General features: G+C 41.4%; 1 protein-coding gene across 2 annotated transcripts in view; it reads right to left on the reverse strand.

The window, feature by feature from the left end:
* Positions 1 to 501: 501 nt before the first annotated feature.
* Vopp1 (VOPP1 WW domain binding protein) overlaps positions 502 to 12,295 on the reverse strand; it is an 88,491-nt gene continuing 76,697 nt past the window's right edge. For both annotated transcript variants that reach the window (XM_042685051.1, XM_042685052.1), the window contains exons 4-5: positions 10,625 to 10,761; positions 502 to 2,079 (exon numbers count right to left, since the gene is read on the reverse strand). In XM_042685051.1, the coding sequence (XP_042540985.1) occupies positions 1,895 to 2,079; positions 10,625 to 10,761 (322 nt within the window). In that variant the 3' untranslated portion in view covers positions 502 to 1,894. The remainder of the gene's footprint in view (positions 2,080 to 10,624; positions 10,762 to 12,295) is intronic.

Below are 12,295 nucleotides of genomic sequence, written 5' to 3' on the forward strand. Positions count from 1 at the left end.
ATTTAAAATATAGACTGAGCATGGGAAGGTACTGCAGGCAGGGACCAGGGGTCAGAGTTCACAGAAGAGTTGTGAGTTACTCAGGTGGCAGCATTTGGGTTCACAAACTGTTCCCAAGTGTTTTGTTTCCTTCTGCATTTCCTGTGGAATTGCCTGGGAAGGTCACACAAACTCTATCCTTAAAGTAAATCCATGTAGCTACCCTGGCCCTATCTCTACTTCTCACCCATTATATAAATACCCCTTTCCCAGCAGAATGTGGACACTATACTTCTTGGCAGGAGGAAAACATTCCACGTCCACTTTAGTGAGTCTGGATACTCAAGGTTAATGAGTAACAATTCCTCAAAGACTTTGAATTAGTTTATTTAAAAAACAAGACCCCTGCTGTACAGCACTGGTGACCCACACCTGTATTCCTAGCTACTCAGGAGACTGAGATCTGAGGACGATAGTAGGAAACCTGCAGGAAAGTCCATAGGATTCTCATCTTCAATTAACTACCAGAAAGCTAGAGTAGAGGTGTGGCTCAAGTGGTAGAGCTCTAGCCTTGAGAGAAAAAAATGAAAAAAGAACACTTTCTACTCCTAGTTCTGCTCCTGACAATACTACATGCAATCTAGGCATCTTGGCTATGCTGCTTTTCTCCTAGTACACACAACATGATCAGGTCTCAGTCTGGTTTTAAATACACATCAATGCGACTAACTACACAGAGCAATAGAACTCCCAGCTAATTGTCAACAACTCTCTTGATTACTTGTAAGTCTATGGGTGAGCTATGATTCTTACTCCAAGGATTTCAAAACTACATCTTGATTCTAGTTTAGATCAAATGGTCAGTTTTCTTCTTTCTCTGAGCAGGCTCCTCCTCTTTGAAGCCCAGTAGACTCTTGCTGGGACTAAAATCATTACTACCAGCTCTGGTTCAGCAAGGCTGTGGTGCCATCTTGACCTTGTTCTCTCTTTCAAAAGGATTGATGGAAATACCTGGGCAGATGTGACCTTCTGCTATGAAAGTGTCTATCAAACACATCATCAGAGCTGCCTCAGAGAAAACAGTGGAAGCCTCTAGGCAGTAAAATCCATGGAGAACCTCTGATCTCAAAGGACAGGACACATACATTTCCATATATGCACTAAATAGGGGGAGGGCATTTTTTTTCTTCTCCAAGTCAGAACAAGAACTCATCAAATAGTGTCTGTTTGGGACCAGGAGTGATTTCCCATGAGTTTCAATGACTTTCCTTAGTGATCTTCTGATAACTGCAATGTTCATCTTGGTCCTGATTCTGATCTTCATCTGGAAGCAGATGAGGTTTTCTGGTCTGTACAGAGGGAAGCCTACCTTTGGGATGGGAGTGGAAATTGAAGATATTAAGGGGGTTGTTTATCTTCAGGAGGTGAGTGACACAAAAGAGGCTCATTCCCCTCTTCGTATCTCTAATAGCTTCAGGAAGAAGAATTGGCTAGGTCAGCTGACAGGCACCCTGTGGGCTCCTCCTCGCTGCCCAGCTGCTTGTTCATAGGCTAAGCTGCCTACTGGACTCAGCTCAGTTAATCACCCTCTATCCATTCTCCCTCATGTGCAGGCTCTGTTTTCCTCTCCTCCTAGCCTCTCTCATGATGATATGGTCATGTCACCCTAAGAATGCCAATCCTTGAGGACTGTTGTCACATTCCGCCAGACTCTATCAGAAACAAAAGCAACAGAGGAGACACCCTGTGAGTTCAAATATTGTCCTCCATGGAAAACTTGAAAGGGAACTGTGCTTGCTTTGAAGATATCAGAGGAGTTTGCCCTTGGGCCATTCCTGGAAGCCAATGTCCATGGGGATGGGGAGGGCCTTTGAAAAGCCCATCTGGTCTTTCCACCTTCCCCCACTGTGTGTCACTACTTGTCCTTTACCACCTGTTCGTAAGGGGGTGGGGGAGTGTTACAGTAGGAAGGAGGAGGTGGGTAGGTCATGGCTCCCTGGGGTGAATTGGGTTGGAAAGCCATTGCCATGGTATTCCCCACTGGATTCACACCCAATCCTCCAGGGTCGGTATAATATGGTGGCCCCGGCTGCTGGACTCCTGTAAAAGAAGACAATCACATGTGAGTTCAAAAGAAAAGAAAAAAAACCACAACACTAGGCAGTTTCAAAATTGGATTTTTGTTTGTTTTGTCAATCACAGGGCTTGAACTCAGGCTTGGGCATTATCTGAGCTTTTTTGCATGAGGTTAGTGCTCCACCATTTTGAGCCACAGCACCACTTCTGGTTTTCTGGTGGTTAATTGGAGATAAGGGTCTCATGCAGTTTCCTGTGGGGGCTGGCTTTAAATTGTGATCCTCAGATCTCAGTCTCCCAAGGAGCTAGGATTATAGGTGTGAGCCACAGATGCTGGGCTGTCAGAACTGGACCTTTCATTTCATGATTGACTCCATTAATTTGCATCAAGGACCCAACACATCCGACAGTGAATTCAAGGGAATAAGCAAGAATAATACATGGAAGAGTTTGCTAAAAACTTTCTAATATAACTTTCAGGTTCAACCTGCTGAGTTAGCATTGTGTGAGATCAGGGAGTCCCTGTCATTCAGGGTAAGCCCAAGGTCACAGGTAGGTGAAAAACTACCAAGACCTATGTTAGCAGCAGAGCTAGAGTTGATGTATCGCTATGCACCGTCGGTGGGGAATCTCTATTCCTCCCAAATATCACCAAAGATGCTCTTCTCCAAGTCTGAGGATCTAAGATGCAGGCCAGCATGCTGGACATGGAGGGTTTCAGAAAAGCTGACAGGAGGTAAGAGAACAGCTATCCTGTCCCAAATTGGCTGTAACTCTGAGTTGTGACTTCATAGCTTACTTTATGTTTGGTTACTTCGATCATGTTTTCCCCTTGATTGGAATAACACACATATGGACACCACACCCAGCCAACCATTAGTTGAGATGGAGACTCATAACCTTTTTCTCTTTTCCCTTCCTATAGATGGATGACCTATGATCTCTTGATCTTCATTTTCCAAGTAGTTAGGATTATAAGGTTGGGCCCCTGATAATCTTCTAGATTCCATTCTCTCCCACCTCCCCCCACCACAAGAGTTTACTTAAGTAAACTCTGATTCTTAGGAAGATGTCCATTCATTTGGGTAAGGTATTCCAAACCTCTCAAGCAGGTAAAAGTCAAATCTTGAAAATCTACAAATGTGCTCAAAGGGAAGTGGGACAGCTACAAAAACTAGGTCTGCATTCCAGGTGCCAGCAGGGCAGAAAGTCAGCAACAGATGCTACTTATTCAAACACCACAACATCTCACCCCTGTGTTACCCCACAGATGGCACCTGCTTCTGTCAGGGCAAACTCATTGCCTTGGCATGTGTTTACTATCAATGGCCATGAGTTTCTCAGATGTGTTGCAAATTAAATGTGCTCTACAATTAATGTGTTATAGAATTTAAAAGTTAAAGTTAGAAAATATAGCCATTGTAGTACCCTAGAAAGATGATGAAGGCCTTTGAGTATTAGAGAAGAAGGGGAAAGGAGCTAACAGGAAAGCACAGCCAATAATTGATGGAAGCCAACTCAATATGGAATATAAAAGGATGAAGACAAGATCTAGAAAAAAAGGCTCTTGTTTCTAGTCTCAAGGAAGGAGGACGCACCAATACAGGACAAGGACAGGGCAGATGGAAAATTCCACACTGGAGAGATAATTGCCAAGAAAAAGGATAGTCAGTTATGCAAATGTAGTAAGCAAAGACAAGAGTGTGGATAAGACCACTAAGGAAGTGCTCAGAGAGGAAGAAAAGGCAGTAGCTAGGATAAAGTTACCGTAAAGATCAGCATTCAAGACAGAAGAACACAAAACATTTAAGGTGACCAGGTGCTAGTGGCCTAATCCTATAATCCTGGCTACTCAGGAGGCTGAGATCTGGAGGATCACAGTTTGAAGCCAGCCTAGGCAGAAATAGCTGGGAGACACTATATTCAATTAATAAATAAAAGGCAGAGCTAGAGGCATGAATCAGTAGCATAGCACCAGTCATGAGCAAATAAGTCAAGAAAGCACAAAACTTCCAAGTTCAAGCCCAATATTGACAAAGAGCAACTGTGAATCATTTCAGGTCATAGAGAAGGATACAAAGGTGACTAAAGAAGCCAGAAAAAGTGTCATGACTGCAGAGATAAAGGACAATATTGTGTGTGATCGAGTGCCTATATGTGCATGTGTACTGGTACTGAGGCTTGAACTCAAGGGCTATGTTCTGTCCCTTAGTTCTTTCACTCATGGCTAGCACTCTACCACTTGAGCCACAACTCCACTTCCAGCTTTTTGGTGGTTAATTGAAGGTAAGAATCTCATGGACATTCCTGCCTGGGTTGGCTTCAAACCTTGGTCCTAGATCTCAGCCCCATGAGTACCTAGGGGTTATAGGTGTGAGGGTTACAGGCATGAGTCACCAGTGTCCAGCTACAAAGGAGAATATTTTAATCATATTTTTATTATCTTTAAGTAGTTGTATGTCAGCCCTTTCATCATTTTCTCTCATTCTTCCCAACACAATCCCTCTCTTTAATTTTCTTAGTTTCATAGGATATGCACTGAGTTTTATGACAGCATTCTTCACCCCAAAAGAAGAATTTTTAAAACTTCATTGTTATGATAAAGGTGATGTACAGAGGGGGTTACAGTTACGTAGTTAAAGAGTACATTTCTTTTTGGACAATGTCACTCCTTCCCTTTTTCCCTCTCCCAGTTTTTCCCTCCCATCCCCACCCACAAGTTATATAATTCATTTTCAACTCAGTGTCTAGTGAGCACCACTGCTGCATTTGTCACCCTTTGTCCCTCCATTTCTGCGCCTCCTTTACCTTCCCAAAGACAGATAAACAAACAAGATGAAAACAAAACAAAAACAACACAGAAAAGAACCTCTTGTTCCCATTTCCTGGAGTTCATTTTGATATTATTTTATATGATAGATGCACACAGGCATTGAACCTTTGTGTTCTGAAAGAATTTTTAAGAAGGCATAAGTGACTGGCCTGCTACAAGACCAAAGAGAGCTCAAAAGAAGAACTGCAAATTTTCAGCAGCAGTAGAGTTTGTGTTCTTTATTTGATACTGCTAGAATAGTGTCAGAACAGATACCCGACACAGTAGGAAAAAAGCAATCCAGGGGTAGGAATCAAGGGGAGAGACACTGTAAGGATGGGAAATGTTTCAACATTTTTTTCAGGGGTAGTGACAGATACAAAGGAGAGAGAGCATGGGTGAGAATGGTTTGGATACAGAAAATGAATGCAGCATCTATGAAGAAGTTGGACTAACAGGGAAACTATTAGGATCATGAGAGGTGAATGGAAAAGCAGCCCATGTTGCTGTTTTCCTCATGGATTAGGTTTAGACTGTGTTGGTTTGTTTGTTTAATTAATTTTTATTTTTTATTTTTGGCACGTAGAACTTTCTTCCTCTTTATTGACAGGCAATCAGGAATTCAGAATGAACACCGTGAGCCCTAACTCTACACAACGCTGCTTCATGTGTTGTTGTTGTTTTTAATTTTTATTTTTATTGTGAAAACACCGTACAGAGGGGTTACAATTACATGGGCAAGGTAATGAGTACATTTCTTATCAAGCACTTATTTTTTAATTATTCATAGGTATACAAAATCCAACAGGTTGGTTTTGTTTGTACAATGCACCTTTTTTTTTTTTTCTTGGTCATGGGGCTTGAACTCTGGGTCTGGGTGCTGTCCCTCAGCTCTTTAGCTCAAGGTGAGCGCTCTACTACTTGAGCCACCACGCCATTCCCAGCTTTTTCTGCTTATGTGGTGCTGAGGAATCAAACCCAGAGCCTCATACATGCAAGGCAAGTGCTCTACCACTGAGCCACCTTCCCAGCCCTGGACAATGCATCCTGATCAGTGTCACTCCTTCCATCATTTTTCCCCATCTCTTCCAACCTTAGCCACTCCCTCAACTTACCTATTTCCATTTTCACATATGTACCACCCTTCCTTTCTTCATTTATTGGACTGTGTCTACAATGTCCCTGAAGCATGGCCATTCACACTCATCCTAGAACCTCAACTCAGATTTTGTAGAAATTGGCAAAAAGGGATTAATCCCCAAATTGCCAATTGTTGCAAAATAGATTTGAAATATTTGAACCTGGAGATGGGCATCTCAAATACAAAAAAAAAACCACACAACAGAACAGTCAATAAATTATGTATTAACAACATGAACTTGGCAACAGGAGGCCAAGAACATCCTTTGAGCTCTGCTTTGATTGGTTAATTAAGGCTATAGGGCCTCAGGAATAGACACTGCTGCCTTGGGGTGAGTAGCAGAAGGCTCTCCCACCAGATGGGGCCAAGCAATGCCAGTTCAGCTGTCTCTTAGAGAAAATAGGCACAGTTCAGACCTAAGCAAGATTTCCACTAGTGTAGCTGAAAGGAGAACACTTGACAAGACACTGGCCAAGGTGAGCAAAGATAGATACTGTTTTAACTGAGGCAGAAAGACATATAGGAAGAGAAAGCAGGAAGCAGAAAAGAAGAAAGGAAGCAAGCAGGAAGCTTTCATTCCAAGTGTGAAACCCACATTGATAAGGACAGACTGGAAGTAGGAAGCCCAACTAGGTGCCCCAGACACCAGAGACCTTCCCTCCAAATTGCACATAATTGCATGGCATGATACTCTGGAATCAAAAGCACCTTAAAATCCTCCAAATAACAAAACCTGAAAGGTTCCCAATGAAATCCATGTGATCCATTCTAAAGTTGCAAAGAGAGACTGACACCAGAAATAGAGATTGGAATCAAGAAAAATAAGGCCCTAGGGAAGTGTGAACAATGGAGAAAAAATAGAGTTCCCTCACCCCCCAAAATACAGCACCTCCTATGTATCATGATATCCAAGTCCTACAGAAATAGCATGAGAGTCCCATTACATATTCTCATTTTATAGATTTAAAAGTTGAATTTTTCTTCTACTGGCCATGTTAGATCTGGAAGCACTGAGGCAGACATCCTTTCGCCAGTGCAAACTACAAAGAATACACAAGCTAGGGCAGCATGGACAGCTGGAAAGAAATGGAGTCCCTGAGGATGCTGCTAGGCCATCATCACTGTAACTCTGTCACAATAGCTACTCTTCCTCATTTTTCAATCTTGCTGAAATGAGTGTTTGTTACTATCAGCTAAAAGTATGTAAGCTGTGTAGAGATGACCCTATGCAGCAGGAGTATAACATAGAGCAGTGACAACTTTGGGCCTGTCTAGATGACATTATTCTGATAGCCACACCCCTCCCTAATACCTGGGCCAACTAGTCACCATAAGATTGCTAGTAATTCATGGGCACTGGTGCTTTTCAAACAAAAGAGACTTTAAGCATTTCTAGTTAATTTCTTTTACAAACTCCATGTTCTTAACATAATGCTGTCTTTCACTGGGAGCAAGTATAGTAGAAGCCATGGACAAGAAGAGATCTCTAAAAGCACAGGACTATACCACACCCCATCCTGGGCTCCCTTATCCCACTGATCCTTCCAGGGGGAGAAGCAATAAACAACAACAATAACAACAGCAATAAAAATGGGAAATGTTAGAGGCACAGGGGTAGAGATAAAGTGAGGTGATCTAATGCCTAACTGCAGCTTTATCCTGTTAAAATAATAATTACAGACTGGGAAGGTGGCTTAGTGGTAGAATACCTGCCTTGCATGCATAAAGCCCTAGGTTCAATTCCACAGTACCACATAAACAGAAAAAGCTGGAAATAGTGCCGTGGCTCAAGTGGTAGAGTGCTGGCCTTGAGCTGAAGAGGTAAGGGACGGTGCCCAGGCCCAGAGTTCAAGACCCAGCACTGGTAATAATAATGATAATAATCATAATCATAATAACAACAACAGCTTCTGCATCTTCAGATTTAACCAACTACAGGCTGCAATTGTTTGAGAACCATTGCATCTGCAGCAAACATGTACATATCTTTTTCTTGTTATGATTCCCTAACAATATGGGCTAACAACTATTTGAAGTACGTGCATTATGTTAGGGATTATAAGTTATCTATGATGAGTTGAAATATATAAGAAGATATGTGCAGATTATATGCAAATACCACACCATTTTATATAAGGGATTTGGATAGTCTTAGATCCAGGGGGTCATTCTCTTGTCAGACTCTTATGTCCTTCTCTTAAGTCAGATGCCCAGCCACTAGTGGCTCACACCTGTAATCCTAGCTACTCAAGAGGCTGAGATCTGAGGATCATAGCTCAGAGGAAGCACAGGCAGGATAGTCTATGAAACTCTCATCTCCAATTAACCACCCAGAAGAAGCCAGAAGTAGAACTATGATCCAAGTGGTAGAGTCCTAGTCTTAAGTACAAAAGCTCAGAGATAGCACCCAAGCCCTGAGTTCAGGCCACAGGACCAGCACCAGAAAAAAAAAGTCAGACTGTTCACATGTCCTCACTACTGAAGCTGAAGCATCCCTGGTTATGCTTCAGCTAGAAACTGGTGAGTAATTAAAATTTCAAAACCCCTCCCACTTTCCTAACTGGTTTCATTCAGCCAGGCAGCCACCATCACTACAGACCAACAGATTTATTATAGGATGGAGACATCAAAACAGTCAGGAAACCATCAACAAACTCACCACAAAAGTGTGGCCAAAAGGAATAATAGTAAAACTACATCTTACTAATAGGAATATTCTGCTCACTTGAACTACTTAATTTTTTTATGTATTAGATACATCCAAGGAAAACATGTTTTAAGTGTAATTCTACAGCCTTCATTACTGTCTATTCTTCCAGTTATTGGAAGCACAGCCATGCTGCCAAAGACATAACCAGTTCTCTCTTCACTAAATGCTCCTTAAGACTGTCTTGTCAGACAATTTTATAGCCTTGATTTTGACAAACTTTTGCTGTTACATAGCATACCAGAAAGAAGACAAGCTACGATTTAATTGCCTTTACTTTGAAGCTCTTGAACTAGTTCCCTCAACCATTCATCATAAGAACATTGATTTCCTCAGAGCTTGACTCTCAACTCTTCTAGAAATGAAACTCTTTCTTCCCCCCATAGTGGGGCTTGAACTCAGATTTGTGAATCCTTTGGTGCTGTCCTTGAGCTTTTGTGCTCAAGGCTAGCGTTCTACTGCTTTGAGCCACAGCACTACTTCTAGTTTTTGATGGTTAACTCTCCAGAGTCTCATGGACTTTCCTGTCCAGGCTAGCTTTGAACTGAGACCCTCAGATCTCAGCCTCCTGAGTAGGTAGGGTTACAGGCATAAGCCACTGGCACGCATCTCAAAAATGCACCTCTTAATCTGAGTTCCTAAAGAAGGTGAGGACAAATATAATGCCTACAAAACTGTCTACAAAACTGTCAACATTGCTCCTGAGTACTCGAAAAGTAGCAATTTGCTGAGTGATGGTGGCTCATACCTGTAATCTTAGCTATTCTGGAGGCTGAGATCTAAGGATCAAGGTTCAAAGCCAGCCTAGGTAAAGTTTGTGAGACTCTTATTTCCACTAATCTAACAACAACAACAAAAAAGCAAAAGTGGAATTGTGGCTCAAATGGTAGAATGTTAGCCTTGAGCAAAAAAGGAGGTCAGGGACAGAGCCTAGGCTCCAAGTTTAAGCCCCAGGACTGATACAGAAAAAAGGAAAACTAGGAAGAGGAAAGGGGTAACATTGTACAAAAGTAAATGCACTCTTTACCTGATTTATATAACTGTAAGCCCTCTGTACCTCACCTTTATAATAAAAATTTAAAAAGAAATAAAAAAGAAAACTAGTATTTTACAACAACTACTTTTTGAAAAAATGATCAAATAGAAGGTAAAACAAAAGAGAACAAAACAAATGATCACCAATCATAGAATATCTAAGCAAATTACCACTTACAAACATAGTATTTAATATAGAGGTATTTAGAATATTGGGAACATTACCATGCCTTCATAGAAATTTCTACATAAAATAACTTTTTAAGGAAAAGGTAGAGAAAAAATAATATGCATATATGAACTGCATTCATTGCATTCATCCAAGGTACACCAATCATAATTTAGCCAGGCTCCTGTGATCATGCCTGTAATCCTAGCTACTCAGGAGTCTGAGATCTGAGAATTAAGGTTTGAAGTCAGCCTGAACAGAAAAGTCCCCAAGACTCTTATCTCCAAATTAACCAGAAAAATGTGGAAAGTGGAGGCTAGCCTGAATCAAACACTCTCTCTCTCTCTCTCTCTCTCTCTCTCTCTCACACACACACACACACACACACACACACACACACACACACACACACACATCCAAGAGCATAAAGCTTGGAGTTCAAGCTCCAATACTGGCAGACACAGACAAAAAAAAATGCCCTCAAGCCCCCAAAAGAGAATATGAGGTTATAAGACAATGATCACACAATCCTATACATGTTTGTGACCAGCACAAATGAGTTATAAAGTTAGTCACTGGAATCTAAATGAACAAAATGGCCAATTTTTTTTCTTCCAGTATACTCTGTAGTCATATCCATGACAAATGTTTACAGATGATACATGCACTGCAGGAGAGAGAGACAGAGACAGAGGACTGTCTGACCTGGAGTGGGGTTTGGGGGTTGCCGGGTGTAGGACACGTTGAACGCAGGCTCTTCGATCAGTGGTGGTGGGTACATGCGCCTGCGGATGAAGAAGCCAGCTCCACAGCAGAAGAGTACACCCATCATCAGGAGGAACCTAAGGAGAGCAGAGACATAAGGCTGGAGCTCAGAGCAGAGACATAGGTAGAAGACCAGGTCCCATGGACTCAGCACTGTGACTCAGACTTCCGATCTTGGAACACCACTACCTACTGGGGACACTGAATACTATGACCCAGGAGGGCATGCCCTTGATCTTGGTCCTCTCCCAGTTTCACTGGTGGATGACACCAGGCAGACCAGTGATACTGAGAAGATTTGGTAGTCCTTTGGCTCAAAACGCTATCTGCTTTCAAAGTATTCCTGGATTTATTAGCTGGTCCATGGCTCTGACCTCAACTCAATATTCTAGTCTAAAACAGAAAAATGCTGCCTAAATCCTGTTTCATTCAGCAAATGCAGCTATCCTCACTGTTTCTTCCATTTTTTCCATTCTCCACTGTCAAGGACACAGGGCTGGCTATACATTTATACTTCCTAGCAATGATGCTCATTATTATATAAACACCTATAAAGGAGCAGAAATAACCTTCCTACAGAACATCTTAATTACAGATAAACTGGAAGAATACAGAAACTACAATTTTAAAAAAAACCCTAAAACTATAGATTCATCGAAGGACTCTCATTGACAATACTGACAGGTAGCAATTAGCCATAAGCAAAGGGGAAACCTAAAGGAAATTTAAATTCTATGAAATCACAGCATCTCTCAGACAAAACGCTAACAAAATTTTACAACTTAAATGTGACTAAAGTCATGGAATGTCACAAGGTGAGTTTTTGAGAATTACTGAAAGGCTTCACTCCAGCCTAAGGTGAGGTAATACATAGTTACTGGAACTATTAGATAGCTCTATAACTTATCTATATGACTCACTGCTGAGAGGACCAATGTAATTTAGTAAACCTACCCCAACCTTTGGGACAGTGATTATATACTTCAGTAACAGGTACTTAAAACTGTTTTTGCTGCCAAGATTAACAAAAAGCAGGACAAAATCTTAGTGTCTCTGCCTCCAGTTTAGATCTGTCTTTCCTCTAAGCCTTTCTCTCTACAGTCACTTTACAATCATTTTGGCTTCCAGAAAAGACAGAACAGATCAATAACATCTTTACAAGGGACTGAAATTATCCCTAAAGAACAGCAGAGTTTTGCAGGACAGATCAACTCCCAAATGAAGATGATTACCTGTGATTACCTAATGATGGGACTGCATCTTGGAGCAGGAGGAATTATCTCATGGGAACCAGACTGCTCCCTACAAGTGATGATTTTAGTGATAATTTCTCAGGAACCCCCTAAGAATGAGATCTAGTTCTTATTCTTCTGGAATTAGAACTCAGACATGAGACTCCATGCGTACATTTGCCCCTTGTCCCCTTAGTTTAAACTTAATGTTGATGCCTGAATATGAATATGAACTGAAGACAGCTAAATTAGAATTGATTCCATCTTGCCATGTAAAAACCCCATTTTCCTGCTCTATTCCTTTCCTAATAAGTTTTCTTATCCTTTTTACTATGTTTCACATCTTACCTGAATTATTCTTTCTCTGAATACAAGAAGC

The sequence above is a fragment of the Dipodomys spectabilis genome, unplaced genomic scaffold, assembly GCF_019054845.1.
Source record: "Dipodomys spectabilis isolate Male_0828 unplaced genomic scaffold, ASM1905484v1 ptg000092l, whole genome shotgun sequence".
Lineage (NCBI taxonomy): Eukaryota > Metazoa > Chordata > Mammalia > Rodentia > Heteromyidae > Dipodomys > Dipodomys spectabilis.